This window comes from Mytilus edulis, chromosome 6, assembly GCF_963676685.1.
Source record: "Mytilus edulis chromosome 6, xbMytEdul2.2, whole genome shotgun sequence".
In the NCBI taxonomy this organism is placed as follows: Eukaryota; Metazoa; Mollusca; class Bivalvia; order Mytilida; family Mytilidae; genus Mytilus; species Mytilus edulis.
In genome coordinates this window covers 36284169-36303530 of record NC_092349.1, presented here as the reverse complement: position 1 = coordinate 36303530, position 19362 = coordinate 36284169, and the positions used below count along the sequence as shown (strand labels likewise).

At 31.3% G+C, this 19362-nt stretch overlaps 1 protein-coding gene across 5 annotated transcripts; it reads left to right on the top strand.

Annotated features, from left to right (window-relative positions):
- The first annotated feature begins 5050 nt into the window (after window positions 1–5050).
- Window positions 5051–17190, top strand: LOC139527598 (uncharacterized). 5 transcript variants are annotated; one of them, XM_071323130.1, is made up of 11 exons: window positions 5211–5323; window positions 7061–7133; window positions 7561–7724; window positions 8481–8586; window positions 9535–9645; window positions 10171–10473; window positions 11292–11489; window positions 12646–12732; window positions 13230–13436; window positions 13878–13961; window positions 16953–17190. In XM_071323130.1, the coding sequence occupies exons 3-11, from the start codon at window positions 7650–7652 to the stop codon at window positions 17042–17044; spliced, it is 1263 nt and encodes a 420-aa protein (XP_071179231.1). In that variant the 5' UTR covers window positions 5211–5323; window positions 7061–7133; window positions 7561–7649; the 3' UTR covers window positions 17045–17190. The 5 variants fall into 5 exon arrangements, with proteins under 5 accessions (XP_071179232.1, XP_071179229.1, XP_071179231.1 ...); XM_071323129.1 differs by having other exon boundaries at window positions 7061–7140; XM_071323131.1 differs by lacking the exon at window positions 7061–7133 and having other exon boundaries at window positions 5051–5323.
- Window positions 17191–19362: the final 2172 nt, after the last annotated feature.

Here is a 19362-nt window from a genome sequence, read left to right as displayed (position 1 = left end):
CTGTAGACTAAGGAGTTCTGTATCTCTTGAATCAATTTCATCTAAGAGCTTTTTACAATCTCATATTTAATTGACTCTCGCTCTTTTCCTAAATCTAACAATAAATATTTTTAGGGGTTATCCAAATGCTGGTATTTTTCATTGATTTTCTAAAAACGATGAATATTGTTCATATTTCTTCATATCCAGTGTATGTACACAAGAAAACTCTTTTGAAACGCCCGTGTACGGGACATATTATGTTACCGTTGTTTGTCCGTCCTTTGTCCACATGTCGTATAATAAAAAAAAAATGTTGAATTATTTATATCTATTGAAATGTGCTGCCTTTCACTTTATATAAATTCTAGATTTTACCTGTCCAAGTTATTGAATTTTATTCAATGAAAAAGGGAGAGATTCCTGTTTTCTGACTATAAGTCAATAATGCTTTGAGCAGTTTTCATGAAACATGGGTGAATTGTTAATATCTATTGATGTTATTCTTTAAAAAAAAAAAGTGACGGGCGTATCATACGCTCATTGTTTAGATATTTATTACTCTCTCTACTACGGTATTTTCTAAAACATTTATTCTTATTAAACCCCCCACGAAGACCTTGCTCATTTGATTACTATATCATACCAAATGCAGTTGTTTTTCTGCTTTTTTTAATGAGAAGAATATATATCAAGTTTGAATGTTTAATTTAACGACCTCTAGATATTGTCGTTCATCATCATAAAAAAAAGCTAAGGAGGTAATTTTATTTTAGTTATAAATGTGCAGGCACAATTTTTGAGAGTGGTATAGTGTACGTAAATAATTGAAAATCAAATAAGAACACCAATACGTATGCCATTACCTCTAGTTGAAGAAACTTGAGGATGTCAAGACAGATAACAGGAAAGGTAAGAAGTTTCGGTTCTTAATTGACGGTAAATGTATTTGGAGTTTGAAAATATGATTTAAAGGGCATATTTAGTCCGATTGTAATTTCAATCTTAGCAGGATGTATTGATACACAGCCGTGTCAACTCTAAATGTAAAAGTTGAATTTGATGCATCAATTTTTTGTACATTTACAACCACTGTAACAACTCTTTGATGGGCTGTAAATAACATGCTACAAGACATATTAACTGTACTAAACTGATTTATATCAATTCTTCCCATACATATATTTTGAACTTATTAGAAAAACTAAGGTTACAGCTTCATCAGTCAAAGTTTTTTCTATGTGTTTTATGATGTTTTGATGAAGTCATTTGATAAGTAAATAAAAAAACTTATTAATACTTTGATGTGAAAAAGAACAATACAAAAAAACATGTAAATCATCTGACCGATAAATGCAACTATACTAGTAAGACTTTAAAAATATTTTCTACTGGGCGTTAAATATTTACAATTTAATACTAAATGTACTCAATTAACCATAAATTTTGAAATCTTCAGCAATTTTGGGATAAGACCGGACACATGAATAACAATGATGATGTCTAGTAATAGTTTAGTATGGCAAGATGATAGACGCATCCTTTCAAATTGCCTATCTTATGTTTATACCAGCTCAGATAAAAAAAAGAGCGTCAATAGTAAACCTGTTCAATAATCACATATCGATTAAGAGACCACTGTCCCAGGTTGGGGGAGCGTAGGGATCCTACTCACATGTTTAACTCCGACACATTCTGTATGTATGTGCCTGTCCCAAGTCAGGAGTCTGTAATTCAGTGGTTGTAGTTTGTTGATGTGTTACATATTTGATTTTCGTTCATTTTTTTACATTAATTTTAGTTAGTTTTCTCGTTTGAATGGTTTTACATTTGTCATTTAGGGGCAAACACAAACAGGCTCAGAAAGAATTATCACTATTCCTATCGGTTGCGCTTTCAAATCGCTCTATAAACAGTATGTGACAGCATTATCATTTCACCAAAGACTACACGTCAATTAATAAATTTGTAATTATTGAATATTTGAGTGCGAATTCACCTGTACCTATGGCTACAAAAATCATGAAAAATGATCATGCATCCACCGTAGCACAGATTTGTTAAAGAGAATAGGAAGACTGGTAACCTATTTTATAACAGTTATGAAGGAGTTGAGACACGTTCTAGATGAGATGAATTTTGACATCAGCTTAGATCTAGTGTAAAGACGTAATCAAAAGTCAAGGAAACAGGACCTTAACTAAAAGTATCAATTGATAAGACATGTAGAGCAATTCATACATAGTTATGTTGCAATTTTGTGAAAACATAATTTTGTGATAGAATAATTTACAAGTAAGACAAGTTGTGATACATCAACACAATAAGATGCATTTCATGCACGATTTGAATACGAAATTCCATTTCTGTTCCGCTAACTTGAGCTAGTTGTGTCCACCATTTAACAAACGAAGGACGTCTAAAACTAATGTTAATGATTCTGGTGAATAAATTATTTTGAACTTGTTTGGTAAAATGTAAACTTTTCTGATAATTTTTTAAGACTTTTAAGAAATTTTGGATGAGTTTATGTATGGCTCTGTTTCAATATTTCTATCAGAACAATTGCATCTTATGATTAATCCCTGTTATTTCAATTACGGTTGCATGATTTATAATTTGAGTAGAGAACAATCGGATTTCAAGTAAAATATTGCTTCATTTCTTAGATAAAAATGAATAATTCGTATATTGCATTTCATTTATCAACGGTTGCAAATGTATAAAGTTGGAGTTGCATATCTGCAAATATAGACAATGTAATTTTCCATAGAAACACCCTTTACGGCTAAAACTGTGTCACTTTTACTATGAAGAAAAAAGTGAAATCACAAAAATACTGAACTCAGAGGAAAACCAAATCGGAAAGTCCATTATCACATGGCAAAATCAAATAATTAAACACATCAAAAACGAACGGACAAGAACTTTCATAATTCTGACTTGGTACTGTCATTTACAAATGTAGAAAATGGTGGATTAAACCTCGTTTTATAGCGCTAAACCTGTCACTATGTTGACAAGTCTCATTAAATTCCGTTATATTTACAATGATGCGTAAACTAAACAGACATAATAAATAAAATAGTCAAAATATGGGTACAGCAGTTATCACCGTGTAACAATTTTTTTAATACATCCTAGAATGGAATGTTGATATGCACTACTTTTTTTTTTAAATCAAAGGTCATAACATAGAGCTGTGCGGCACAATACTATCATCTTTAACCGTATATCTAATATATTTTAGCTAAATATGAACTAGAAGTGTTTAAACAAGACCATATTTACAAAAGATGTATGCACGACGTCATCAGTCGGATTTATGCATTCACTAAAAGTTTTAAAATCGACTGATTATGCCTGTCTTTTGCATACATTTGCTTTTTCAAAAGACAGTTATTGATTTCTTTACAAAAGACCTTTATAATAATAAAATCATAGCATTTACAGGTTGAATTATTTGTTTTATGACCCACGTGGAGGTATTTTTTAATTTTTAGACATGTTTTTCTATTTTTTGCCCCTTGGGCCTCCAATTTGCTAAAAATAATTCCTGCTGTTTCAGTGAATATGGAATATTTAGTAAACATTTAGGATAAAACACACTATTGTAAGTTTTATTGAGGTATTTTTGTATTTCTAGCTTGTATTTTTATGTCACAGTCACAAAACAACACATTCAGGTGTTACGGCTTATTTTTGGGTTATCGACATGACAAAATCCCATCAGCATAATATCAGAAAAGAATCTATGAGATTCAATGACTTCAAAGACTAAAGAAAAGCACTTATAAACAATCTTAATAACAAATATGCATATACATGTATTATGAATTTACCTTGTTTTCATGGCTTTAAGTAAATTGTGCATACCGTAAACTCTCAGTTTATGCTAAGTCATCATAGTTAAGACACAGGTTTTTCTCAATCTCCATGAAATATCCATAAAACTTTATATTTGAGTTAAATTTATTAAAATCTCTGAGATAAACCAAATTTCTTTTTTCACATACAATATGTGTAGGTTGCATTTCTGTAAATATAGACAATACAATTTCCCATAGTTACTCCATTTACGGTTAATACTGTGTCTCTTTTACTATGAAGTTTCATATACAAATATATACAAATATATCTTAGTATGGAAAGTTGATATACACTTCGTTTTTCTTTACAAGTCAAAGCATAGGGCAGTTCGGCATAATCTCAACATTTACATCCTACGAAATTCTAAGTTAAAAAATTCTGCGCTACCCCTCCCTTCATTTTATGTCTTTGTAAGACTTTAATTCCTACGCTTTCGAGTGCGTCCGTGTTTTCTCGAGTGATAATACAAATTTCCTATAGCATGTATAGCTTAAAATTTTATGTGTCAGTGTCAAATTAAGAACTATTCAAGTCATGTAACAAATGCAATCATCAGTTTGTTTCTGGTGTACGAACGCTTTCATATAATAAACAAGTATCGTTCATTTGTATATAGTGTTGTTTGTCAAATCTTATGAATTACATGTACAGAATTTTCGTGATATATCTTTATTAGCCTCCGTTACGTTTTGACATGTTTTGGTGATTTATTTGGAATATTTATAATATTGTCCTTCACTTAATTACAGTTATAAACTAGAAAAAAGTATTTTTTTCAAACTCAGAGGCGGATTTAGGGGGGGGGGGGGGGGTCTGTGGCCCGGCCTCCCTTTTTGGGGAAAAAAATGGTTGCTTATATAGGGAATCACTAAAGCGTGACTGGAGCGGGTCCCCTCTTAGGTCAGTCAGTGGGCCCCCACTTATGAAAATTTCTTGATCCGCCACTTAAAGTCAAGAATATCTTTTTTCGTACATAATTTCTCTTCCAGAAACCCGGACCATTTGTTGAAAAAACTGGACGGTTTACTGTTGCTATCGAGAAAAAAAACCATGACAACATTAAACACTGAATATAGTTGTTAAATACAAGGAAATTGTGTTTCTTTTTCATGTTTTTTGCACATAACATGTATAGGGTTTTAAATAACATGGATTGTCATGTAAAAAATATCATAATTACGAAATCGCGACCCTATCACATGTTTTATCATTGGAACATACATTTGAAAAGGACCGATTCACCCGAAAAAAACACTATCCTAACCGGACACTAAACCTTCCGTGTAAATGGTTCCCAAAATTTAACATATGAACTAGTATTGAAGTGATCTATAAATAGATTTTCGTTGCACTTCCTAATCGATAAATGTGCATGTGTATGACCTGAGTTTCGTCTTATTTACAGTTATTGATAGTGTAGAAGACGCCATGTTGAAACGAGAAGACAGTAAAATTACTGAATTTGCATAAACAGGTGACATAAATGTGTTTTTTATAAACAGTTAGCAATTTACATTATTCAAGAGTTAATGAACTTTTCATGAACTTGCAATGTTGCAAGAAATAAATTAACAATCAAATGTTCGAAATAATTATTCCGCCATTGAGTTCCGCCCATGCATAGACAATTTGGTCCTGTTTGCTACACATTTGCTAATTATTTTGGTTCTCAATGCTGTTCTACTTTGTACCTACTTTGGCTTCATACCATTATCTTACCGCTACGAAGTCATTTGTTGACGTCGTCTTATTAGTGCCATTACAATTGCGTCCTGTTCCCTTTTGTGATATTTCGACTGAATGTGGATTTGAATTGGGGTTTAGAGATATTAAGCAAGATTGTCAAGAGATATTTATCATGTCAAACATCCGCTCTCAATTGTTAAGAGTTCACCCGACGTCTGTATGTTTTGATTGATCGAGTTGATTGATATTTTTAATGAATTTACTTGATTGTTTTTTTAAACAGTTTAGCAGAGCTACTTATAGTCATAAGCTTTGATAAAAACGATATGGAAATTGATCAAAGTCTTTTTACTAGTCTGAATTTTAACACAAACATTTGACGTACTAGTTTTGACATTCAAACATTCAACTTTTATTTCCAAATTACTTACATCGAATAATCATTATCAAACGCAATGTTGCGGAATATGAGATATAAACTGAACTGTCACAGTAGCTCTTTGTAACATAATTATAAAAATACAGAGAAATGCATAGAAATAACGAAAAACTTTTAATTCGGATTTCTGTTCTTCAGAGACCATACATATTTAAGATATAAACATGATAAATGTAAGGGAAAAAAAGAGGTGAACCTTTTAAATTATTCCATAGTTATACCAGGTACTTAATGTCGCTTTTGGGGAAGAAACTGAAAGGTTAATTATGTCAGAATGGAAAAGTATGCATGGCTGTTTTCATGACACTCATTATGCTATACCAGGTACTAAATGTAGCATTTAGGGAAAATAATAAAAGGTTGATAATTTCAGAATGGGAAAGTATGCATACTTTGTTTGTGAAGCTCACTATGAAATATTTGAATAATCCACAATTTACTTTAAAATTCACTTGAATATTAAATGCTTCCTGGCATGCTTTGAACTCAGTCCTCTGATAACCATAAGTTTAAGTCCTCTGATAACCATAAGTTTATATATTCAAAAAATTAAAACAACGCGATCACCAGACAATGCCATCAGGTATGATACAACTACAACTACACGGATTTATGCTTTGAATATTTCTTATTGAGAAAATATGTTTGTGGCAACTACTGCATCCCAATTTCTGAAAAATTGGGTTCATGAATTTTTAGGTAAAGTAGTGATTTGGCCCAGTTTGAAATGGTCAAAAATCAGTTTGTTTGAAGCGTTCAAACTGCCCAAAGTCTACATTACAGACCCTTTTTATAAAATTGTCCATATTTTGAGACAACATATTTTTCTATAATTATGATATTTTTGGCCCAGAGGTAATACACTATACTGAAATCTTTTTTTAAAGGATATAGGTACAATTGTTTTTTTAACTTGCGTTTTTTTTTCTCTCAAAAAGACATACACTGCGAAATAACTGTTTCTCTGTAGATTTATCAATCAATCAGTTGTTTACACACCATGTCAAATACAATATTTATTTTGTTGATTTTGACAACGTAAATTATTATACCAAAACACAATTTATGCTTTTGTTGTCTTTGTAGATGATTTTGAATGGAATGCGAAGAAGAGAATTTTTATAAACTTATTGCATTTCTAGTTGATGTGTGTCCAAAGGTTGTATGTAATTATTTTAAAAGAAATATTTTGTGCGGTGATACATTTGCATCTTATTTAAAAAGAAAGAAACATATTCTATTCCACCTTAATTGCAACAAAAAGTGCTGTGAATGTGTGTCAGAAGTTCTTCAACAGAAACATATATCAAATAATCATTTCAAATCCCTTTTCGATGAAGATAAAAATAAGAGAGTTCATCGTGGAAAGAATTGCATATGCATATATGTTGCAAAGAAAAACATAAATCCGTATGTTGTTTTAGATATTTCATTAGCAAACTGCATGCTGAAAAACTGTGAAAAAGTCGACAATGAAATTGACCACTGGTTGACTACTTTAATAAATACTAGAAACAAAATAGTGCACAGCACTGATACAAAATCAATTAATGAACTGGATTTTAATTATTATTGGAAAAATATAGAAGGTGCTGTATTCGGTTTAGCGAAAGCAATAGACGATGAATATGAACAAACAGTTGTTGCTAATGTTGAGTATTTAAGACGCAGGCAGATGCTTAGTGACGACAAACTAAAGGAGTGTCAGCTGTTACATGATTGGTGGCGAGATAAGTGTTGTGATTTTGAGGTACGTCGTTTACATTTTTACACAAATACTTTATGATGCAGGGTAATCGTTTATAAGAAAGCTAGCATAAGCATTCCATTGAAAAGTGTTCACATAATCATCCTATTCATACAACGGTGTAATTCAAAATGAAGATGATTTAAAAAAAAATACTGGCCATAAGCTTTTTTATTCTATTTTTAACAGTTACGCTCAGTCCAAAACCATTGGAAGGCATTAATTATCAATTCACCAAAACGCCAGAACCTATATGAATAAATGGGATATACAGAGAATGTAAAATTCATCTAATGAGACAACTCTCCATCCAAGTCACAATTTAAAAAGTAAACCATTATAGTCAAAGTACGGTCTTAAACAAGGAGCCTTGGCTCACACCGAATTGCAAGCTCTAAAGAGCAAAATAACATTCAAACGTGAAAAACAAGGGTCTAATCTATATAAAAACGAGAACTAGAAACACTTAGGAACCACATAAACAAACGACAACTACTGAACACCAGATTCCTGACTTAGGACAGGTGAAAACAATCGCAGTGTTTATTTTGTCTAAATAAAGAAATAGTTAACATATAAATGTATCTAGACCTAAACGATATACGTTAGAAAAAACATACTAAGCATTCATGTTTGCAGAAAACATTTAAACAACTTGAAAACAAATATTTTGTCCGAATCGTTGCGTCTTTTTTTATGTTTATTGAACCTATTGTTAAAAAGTGAATATATTAAAATAAAAGTCTTGTGCTTTAACAGAAAACGTTGGATGAAAGTCGTTCGCAGCTAACAACCGTGTGTGAAACAACAAAGGCTATAAACGAAAATGAATGCAGGCATCATAGTGAAATTAACGAGAAAATTGGTTTGTATTTCTACAGGGGCTGAAAGTAAACTATATGTGTTTTTTTAAAATCACGCAATTGAAAGTTATTTTGCAATTGATTCATTTGCTTGCAGGCATAACTATACGAGATGATACATTTAGGAGATAACTGTATTGTATTTTAAGCTCCGACGGCATCAATTGGGGATTTGATGGTCGCAAATTAAGTTTACTGGCGACGCGTTAGCGGAGACAGTAAACGGGTATTTGCGACCATCAAATCCCCAATTGATGCCGTCGGAGCTTAAAATACAATATTGTTATCTCCATTCTAATTAAAATGACAGAAAAAAACGTTAAAACATATATTTAAAATCTGGTATATGCCGTCTGCGCTTGCGCGTACGTCCGATAGAATCAATTGTCAATTGATGCCATGTAAATAAGTGACGTTATCCAATCAAAATGAATGTTACAAACGTTGTTGCATTAGAATCTGCCTTCATATCAAATTATCAACGAACAACCAGTTTCATGTGAATATATCGAGACAGTGCGTGTAAAAACCCGGATGCAATTATATCAATTACGTTAGTTACTTCTTTAGGAATGTTGTTATAAAAAAGTTGATGAAAATAAGATCTATAGTAAATCAACAAATCTATGTTTTAGTGTAGTGTTATCGGTGCAATGCATTTCTTCTCCAAAATATAAATATGATAAATGGGTTATGATTTTGGAGAGGTATTATTAAGTTCAGATTCAGTGTAAAAAAAACCCACAAAAATACTTACCTTAATCCTTATATAATGTGCAGTTCGAAAACATTACCTTTCAAAACAAAAATCAGACAAATGACAATAGTTTATTCATTATGCAACTCGTCATTGCTTACATTAAAATATGTTCACATATATTTTACTGAAACGGTCTGGCTCATTACAGTGGTACATAAACAAAATAATGACTTGAATTGATTCATTTCAGATAGCCTTGGTTCTAAAATTGACATATTAACCGAAATGCAAAGTAGATCTAATACAGATTTTTCTCATAAAGATAGTAGTACTGATGATACACAGTCATTAACAGAATATGGTAATAACGGATTAATCATTTTACTTTTTTTGTCATATGATGAGCAACGTCAGTCAAATTATGATTACAATACTTATTTACATATAACGTTGGGGTTGTACGTTCAGATCAGTTTCTGTGTTACGACAAGTACTAAGCAAAGTATATTTCGTTCAGATAAAAGGAGGTAATTGATTTGGATTATTAATCATTGAGCTATACATTGATATTGCATAACAATAACCTTCTATACTATGTTTATTGAAGACGTTTATGAATAGTAATACTAGTTCTTCAACATTATGTTCAATGCAAACCTTGAATTCGATATGTTACAATTTTAAGTGATAATATTGGGTTGTAGAAATGAATTTTAACTGCAATTTTGTTATCTATTAGAGCAATTACTATAGTGATAGGCCAAAGCCTACTGCATAGGCACAATAAAACGATCTGTTTATTAAGTAGGGAAACAAGTAAATATTTGTAGTTGTTTTTTTCCCAAAATGAACGGTTCATGATACTTTAAACATCTTACTTATACAGACAAGAAAAACATTAAAGTGGTGATGAATATTGAAGCGAACCAAAGTTTAAGCGAAGCAGATGTGGAGAGAAAGTTCCTTTCTCCATTGAAATCATTACTTAGTAGTATTGACAGCAATGTCAATATCAAATCATATTCAACGTTACCAAGCACCACAGTAGGCCAAAAAACCTCTTCAACTGGACATTCATTCCATCCTAGTGATTTGCTACCTTCATCCAGTGGGTCACCACATTCCCTGAAACCCCTTTTTATACGATCTTCTGGAGATTCAACTCTATCAGATATTAGGACAATTGAAGGTTTGTACTAGATAGTCAAATGGCTTGATTAAAAAAAAAATTGTAATTCATGGATTGTTTAATACGAGGTGTGATAACCTTTCCTGACATTGATTTCAAAGTTAAAGATAATAACAATAGTTGATATCAGAAAAGAGAAGTTATAGATTCTTCACAAAACGCATTCATTCCGAATGCTATTCAATAACAGCGCCACTTTCCTGCATACAACTTACCTCACATATATATGTGAAATGTTCTGCACTAAAGGACATACAAAACTGAACATTTGAAACGCCAACATTGGAAGGCAGATATCTGTATTTCCCTTATTTTTGGGAAAATTCATTTTGGTTTAATTTGCAAGTAAAAAAAATAAGTAGAGAGGAAATCACACATATAAAGTAAACATGCATTACAGTGTGATACCTATTCCTAGAAACATAATTCCAATTCAAAAGTTTTATTTTGTAATTTATGATAACGTAATAATAACATAATTAAATAATACTCGTAACAGGTGTCATCAAGTTTCGTTATAGAATATATTTGACATAGTCAATAATTGTCAATACTTAAAGATATAATGCTTTTAATTTAATACACCAGACGCGTGTTTCGTCTAATTACGACTCATCAGTGACGCTCAGATCAAAATAGTTAGAAAGCCAAACAAGGTGCAAGTTGAAGAGCATTGACGACCCTTAATTTCAAAGGTTTTGCCAAAAAACGGACAAGGTTATCTATGCCTGGGATAAAAATGTGAGAATTTAGAAATTTAGAAATTTGTGTAGGAAGTTAAAATGTGAAAAATAGATAACATTTTTGAACATTTGTAGTTGAAAAGAAGACAACCAAGCCTGTTTTTGTGAAAAATGAATGGAATGACGATGTCAAAATATTTTGGCTGAGGAACCGATGTAGAATTCGAGAGTTAAAAGGTCTTATACAGATTGAAATTGGAATCCACCCGGATAACCAAGAACTTGTGTTTGAAGGAACCAATTTGACAGACGACAGAACGATATCATATTATGGTATTTTTTAATTACTAGAATGTTTTCAACATCATTGAAATTTAATTTGATATATATTCATACATAATTTACGACTACATACGCACCAAAGAAAACAATACTAAATGTTCTGAATCGTTATAAAGAAACACGATGTCGTGTGTAGTCTTGTCTTAACACCAACTATTTAACTAACGGCTTGACCCACGAAAAATGTAGACTTATACGTGACCCAGTCATAACTATAATTATAACAGTAAATACGAATACGTAGTTTTTCTTTGTGCTATATGATAATATATTGATAAAATTTTATACCTAATCTCAATTTTGTTTAAACTAGTTTATACTTGCGAGGCGAATCAATAAACACGACCACTTTTACCGCTGCTTTCTTGCGTAGTTTCCCCTTTTCAGCTGACATTCGTTAAACCACTGTTCATGCTTGCATATGCGTAAACCTTATCCAAAAATGTTTAGTCTAAGTTTAGTCAAAAAAAATTCTAATGAGGTTGAAATATAACTTTTAAGCCAATAATATAACAGCCTGTTATATCACCTGAAAAAAACCTTACTTATCAACGAAATTTTATATCTGTTTGCTCCCCCCCCCCTAAACCACAAAAAAAAAGAGATGAAATATTGTATCAAAATCTTCAAAACTTTGTTTTCTTTATATATTTAAAAGGTGATATTGATATGTATGCAAGATGACTAGATTTACGGAAATGCGAATATGACTGTATAAATGCAAAATTACTTTAGTCAAATAATCAGGTAAAAAAAAATCTAAGCTAACCGAAGAAATTTATCTATTTCTACAGGTTCTATAAATAATTCTGTTCGTCTCAAAGTTAATTTTGCAAGTTTTAGACCTGTTGTTTTACTATCTAAATTTAAATTAGTATCGATTACAATCCGAGTGGACATTCGGAAATTATCTTCCTTATTTTCCTTATTATATGTGTTTAAAAAAACCAAAATATAAAATAAGTAGCGAAGAGTGTTTGTATTGACTAACACAGTTCATGGAAGCTTAAAGGACAATTTTCACACAATTTAATATAACCTGGTAGGTGATGAGCAAAATACAGATGCATTTGTTTAGTATTATAAGGTTCTAAATACAGATGCATTTGTTAAATACGACTAAAAATGAAACTGTTCTCTATTGCAGGTATTTCACACAAAATTGTAAATTTGAAACAGAAGGAACAACAAACAATACCCTTGCTTCCAAATGTGATTCAGGAGTTAGCTAGAGGTCAAATTTATGAGTATTCTAAGTTATTCAGATTTCAAAAGAATTAAAAACAATTGAATTATATTCAAATTTGCGCGTATGGAATAAAATTTGTCACAACATGTATGATAGCACAGGCTAAAACAACTAGCTAGTAATTGAATTACATGTATCTGACTACCAAGGGTTAGATCACAAGTCTAGATTGATTACCTTATCTTTACATACGATTCTGCAATCATATAGCTGGTAAAATAACATAGTAATTACTAGGAAAAACTTTCCTTAACTTCCGTACTACAGAAAATGTATAACCTCTTTGAAAAACCCTATCGAACCTCAGCAACATTATTTTTGTAAACTTTTGACAGAAGATCTCACATTCATTTAATTGTGCTAATGCAAAATTGAAATATTGAAAAAACTTTGTTGCAGAATCAATTTTTATTTCAATTTCCATGTTTTATCATTAACTTCTTCCATAATGATACTTGCTTTCATATGATGATATATTTAAGGCAATCAAACAGAAGAACTTGTTGGTTTAAAATTTATATATGTGCGTACAAAAAAGAACAAATTTATCGAAATCGACATCAAGAACTGCATGACCATTTTTGATATAAAAGAATTGATATTTGAGAAAGAAGGAATACCTTACTATAAACAAGTATTGTATAATGGAACAGTAATACTTGACGATGGTCAACTTATCAAAAATTGTGGTGAGTATGTGAGAGTGCAGTTATTCGTTTTATGAGTATCAATTCTATCTTCTTGTCTTTTATGGCCGATTCTGCTTTGATTTAGCTCCCAAGCATAATTAATCGTTAAGCACGTATATTGTATTATTCAGAATCATTTTAACTACTTATGACTGTAATAATAAAATGTGTCATTTTGATATATATTTTGCAATGTTTCTTACATTTTTGTCTTACGTAATGACGTATGTCCCACTTCGTGACTTTCTTCGCATATTAGAATACATGGGACATTTTCAAGAGTGTGTCCTTAATGGCAAGAAATTTTATGTCTCAAAGTCAAAACGGAAGAAAACATTATAATTGCTGTTAAGGTCGACAATTAAAGATAATTTGTTTATAGAACATATCTCTTGAAAGACAAATTAACACTTTAGTAAATGTTTAATTGTTTTGCTCAAGGAATCAAAGAAGGCCAGAGTCTCGTAATGTTTTATTATTTGAGATATCCTGGTCCAGTAACCCAGTCACAATTATGTTCTAAAGGTAAGCATAATAATTTGTAAAAAAACCTATAGCATTCCTTTTTTTGTTTTAAATATCCACGAGTATGATAAATAATCGAAATATGTATACTGTCGGCATTCCAATGGGAACAAATTGTGCCCCTCTTCTTGCCGACTTGTTTCTTTATTATTATGAGGCTGACTTCATACAGGATCTTCTTAGGAAGAAAGATAAGAAGTTATCGATATCCTTTAACTCTACTTTCCGCTATATAAATGATGTTCTTTCACTAAATAATTCAAAATTAGGTGGCTTTGTGGAACGCATATATCCCATCGAACTAGAGATAAAGGATTCTACAGATAAAGTTAGGTCGGTCTCATATCTTGACTTACATCTAGAAATTGACAATGAGGGTCGGTTGAAAACAAAACTTTACGACAAAAGTGATGATTTCAGCTTTCAATTTCTAAGTAGCAACATTCCAGCAGCACAGATAGAGGGTTGCTGCTCACAAGGAAGCTATTAAACCAAGAATTCTAAATGGTGAAGTCGAAATTATCCCTTCGTAAATTTTACAGACACATCACGAGTTGGTTGATCGTTATTGAATAACCGTTTCACAAATGATATCGGATATGTTCCTTACGTCGTAACTACAATCCCCTCCCTTTCATGAATGTGACCTACCGAATTAGTCTATTTACCGGATTTGTTATCACATAGGCAACACGACGGGTGTCACATGTGGAGCAGAATCTGCTCACCCTTCCGGAGCACCTGGGTTAACCCCTAGTTTTTGGTGGGGTTAATTCGTGTTGCTTATTCTTTAGTTTTCTATGTTGTGTCATGTGTACTATTGCTTGTCTGTTTATCTGCTTCCTTTATAGCCATGGCGTTGTCAGTTTATTTCCGATTTATGAGTTTGACTGCCCCTCTGGTATCTTTCGTTCCTCTTTTCTGTAAGATAACACATAAATAAAGATACACGACAGCAACATACTATGCAACAAGTGAACACAATACATACTTATAAAATACATGTTGATAGTGGGGACAGGTTACATATCCTTTATACATTAACTATATAATTATAAAAATCAGATGCAATTAAATGTAAAAACTATACCATCAATTTCACGAGAATGCATTTATGACCAGGTCGAAATGAAGAACTTTATTGTAAAAATTGTGAAAAATATATCTCAATGTTATTCCTGGATTCTCTGTTTTGTACGATTTAAAACTATGGAGTTATAGTTGCAACTAACAAGTTAAGCAGTGGTAGGATTGTGATATTTGTCAATAATACAACTATTAATCAGTGATCATCGAAAATACAACCAACTACGGTTCATCGTACACTATTTTTCTTACAAAATGTTCAGATTCTTGTTATCTTCAATAAAATGGTATCAGCTACGGAGATATTACTCTATTCAGAATCCACTTGAAATGAAAGTTTTCAATAATAAATTTCGAGATCAAATTGCTCTTTAAATAAAACATCTAGCTCTCCCACGAACTATCTAAGGGTTAGCATACATCTTTAAGTATGTAAAACAATCAAAAAGACTAATAATATTATTCTAAATCTTATATGTGATGTTAGACAGATCTTTTCCTCTTCACTCATATGACAAAACATTTGGTTTACCATCCCATAAACATTCAATAAGGGTGGAAGTTTGGTACCATTAAAGTTGAAACCCTCTGCAATTGTTTGCACCTGTCTTAAATCCGGAATCTGATGGTCAGTAGTTGTCGTCTGTTGATGTGGTCATAAGTGTTTCTCTTATATCGTTTTTATAAAGATTAGACCGTTGATTTTTGCCCGTTTGAATGGTTTTACACTAGTTTTTTTGGGAGTCCTTTATAGCCTGCTGCCAAAGCTCCGTATTGGAGACCATACTTTGATCTATAATGGTTTACGTTTATAAATTGTGTCTGGAATGGCGAGTTGTCTCCTTGGTACTCTCACCACATCTTCTTATATTTATTGAGATGTACTCAGAGTTTGAGTATCAATTTGTAAAACAAGCTTGACTCTACTTTTAAATAAAGTTCTAGAGATCGTTCAATCTTCCATTTCAAATTAGAAAGGGATGTAAAACATATCTATAAATATACAAATTAGGACAGGTAGGCTGTAGCTGCTTATTATTTACAAATGATTCATCGAAGACAAGTGTTTGGGATACAACCACCAGACGTAATCATAAAAAAACTTAACACATGAAAGTTCTTTCTCGATCTAAAAAAATGGTAGTTATTATATTTTAATCTCAGCTTACACAATGCTATACTTGGACACGCTGTATTATATACTGATAAAAAAATAAATCAAACATAAACTTTGACTTTAATCGACAAAAGCAAAACCAGTATTGCCCGCTATTGGCAAATATATGGATAATGTAATGTACTAAATTGAAAACTTGATTTCACAAAAAGAATGATTCAAATATAACATGTATTAGATGAGGCTACTTACAAAATGATTTTTAATAAATAAATATTTGTATAATACTTTGTAAGTCAAGACGAGAAACACCGTGTGAAAACATTTGGAAAATTGTCCATAATTTCATTATTGCAATTCTTAATGTGTTACAATTTGTATCAAACGATTGCTTTGATCAATTTTGTATCTGAACGGTAATGTTTGAAATATAAAAAAAAAATCGTTTCTTTATGATAAATACACTAACAAACCAGAAACCTTTTAAAACAGCAAATTTGTGAAAATCACATTTTATGATATAATCGCCTGGTTAGTAATACGAACAATTGTATGCAATGAATTAACATAACAAATGTTCAAGGTAATGAGATATATCAAAGAAATGTTGACATAGTTTGAACTGGTTGAAAATGTGCAGACTGCCCTGTTGTATGATATGTTTTTAATTGTATATGACACTATACTTTTTGGTAGTATGTGCTTATTTGAAATACATTTTGTTAAAAATGAAGTTGTTTCCTTTTGTTTTTCGAATCACCCATGATTTTTTTTTAAATGTTTTATAGAGCAAGCTATCGAAAGAAATAAGAGAAAGTCATCTGATCAAATGACGAGTGGCATGAATGCAGAAGGTTCAAAGATAGCCAAAAACAGTTGATTCCGCCTAGTGCTCAACAACAATCAATAATTTTATAGACTCATAAAGTAGTTATTGCAGGAAAATATGTATGCACAGTTCAGTGGTTTTGATGACTGTATTGACTGTCCTAGCTATTGAATATATATCAAAAGTAAAACGGTCTATATTGTGTAGATGTCTTTTTTCATGTCAAATGTTGCTATGACGCATATACTAATTGTAGAATTTCAGAGTTTAATTACTAAATAGATATTTAGAATTTAAAACATTGATAATGTTTGTTCGCCTCCAGCTTACATTTAGAAAAACGTATTATACACTGAAAAGTTTTTTTTTAAACATATTTACAACTTAGAAGTTTGAATTTTTTCTACTTGCTTCTTTTTATATTTTGTACAATTATGATCAGCGAGGCACACATTACAATTATACAAATAGAAAATCATGAATACATAAGAAAAAAAACTGAAAAAAATTATAAAAAAAATTAAAAACAACACGTTTAAGAATTTCATGCGTCCGAAGCGCTTTTCTGGATCTACCTTCATCATGAACGCTCAAAGCCAAATATTTGAAATCCGAGGATGTATAAGTACCGAAACCGTTGAAGAGCTATATGACAAAAATACCTTAAATAAATAGCCAAATTAATCTTAAGTCAACGTTGCCTGAGGGAGTTGAAACCTTAGTTTCTTAACAATTTCAAATTGTATAAACGGACAATTTTAGAAAGGTTTATTAAATTATATCAGTACCGAAGTACAAGTATTGAATGCTTATTTTGTAATTTATTGGGTTCTATAAGCGTTGACCGATCCGAGCATATTTTGTAGCGCTTCATATTCAGAATAAGCGCATGATAAACGCGTTTACAACCCGACAACGTTACAAAACTAGACAACGATTTCTTATGATAACATGTGTTTATGCTTCAATCATTAAATAATTACCGAGGAAGTTTATAAGATCATGTAATTTTTTAAAATTCTTGGCATGGATGTCCGACCACTGTTCCTTTAAGACACAATGTGTTCAATCAAATAAAATTATCAATTACATTTTTTTTTTTAATACACTTTATAATGCAATACATGTTTGTTTTACAACTACTAGTATATACAAAAAACACTAAAGTATATGTATAATTTGCACAGATGTGGTTAGATAATTGGCTACGACATTGTAATATTGAAGTCTTCTTTGTGCAACAGTGACACCAAAAAGCACAGTAGGAAATAAGGAAAGATTATTACAAGACAAAATAGTTCAAGATAATGTTTAAAGATAAATATCAATTGACAACAATGAACAACATAGTGATTAGGGATCATTACTCGTGTAGGAAGTGAAAAAGGCTTAACTCATCAGAGGATACAATAAGAAATACTACACAGAGTGGACGTGGTCAGGTACTTGTATATCCCATACAACAACCAAAAAAAAAAAACAACACAACACTAAGTACAAAATACACAATTGAAAAAAAGAAAAGAAAAAAAAAAACACAATATAGATTTCAAAAATACATACACTGTATTATAAGTAAAAATTAAGAAACAAACAAATAAATACGAGAAAACAGAATAAAAGAAAACAATACCCAAAAATTGGCAAAACAATCCCGATTTACTAACTCAAAGAAAGGAGTTTTTCAATATAAAAAAGTAGAAGCACATATAACTCAAAGATATTATGTTGTACAAGTTATTATCTTTTTCTCAACAAAAATTGTACAAGTAATTACTGGTACAATTATATTTGTACAGGTAATAACTTCTTAGGAAGAAAGATAAGAAGTTAGCAATATCCTTTAATTCTACTTTCCGCTATATAGATGATGTTCTTTCACTAAACAATTCAAAATTTGGTGACTATGTGGAACGCATCTATCCAATCGAACTAGAGATAAAGGATACTACAGATACAGTTAAGTCGGCTTCATATCTTGACTTACATCTAGAAATTGACAATGAGCTCGAGGGTCGGTTGAAAACAAAACATTACGACAAAAGAGATGATTTTAGCTTTCCAATTGTGAACTTTCCATTTCTAAGTAGCAACATTCCAGCAGCACCTGCATACGGGGTATATATCTCCCAATTGATACGATATTCCCGTGCTTGCATTTCCTATCATGATTTTCTTGATAGAGGTTTGCTGCTCACAAGGAAGCTATTAAACCAAGAGTTCCAAATGGTGAAGTTGAAATCATCCCTTCGTAAATTTTACGGACGCCATCACGAGTTGGTTGACCGTTATGGAATAACCGTTTCACAAATGATATCGGATATGTTCCTTACGTCGTAACTACAATCCCCTTCCCTTTCATGAATATG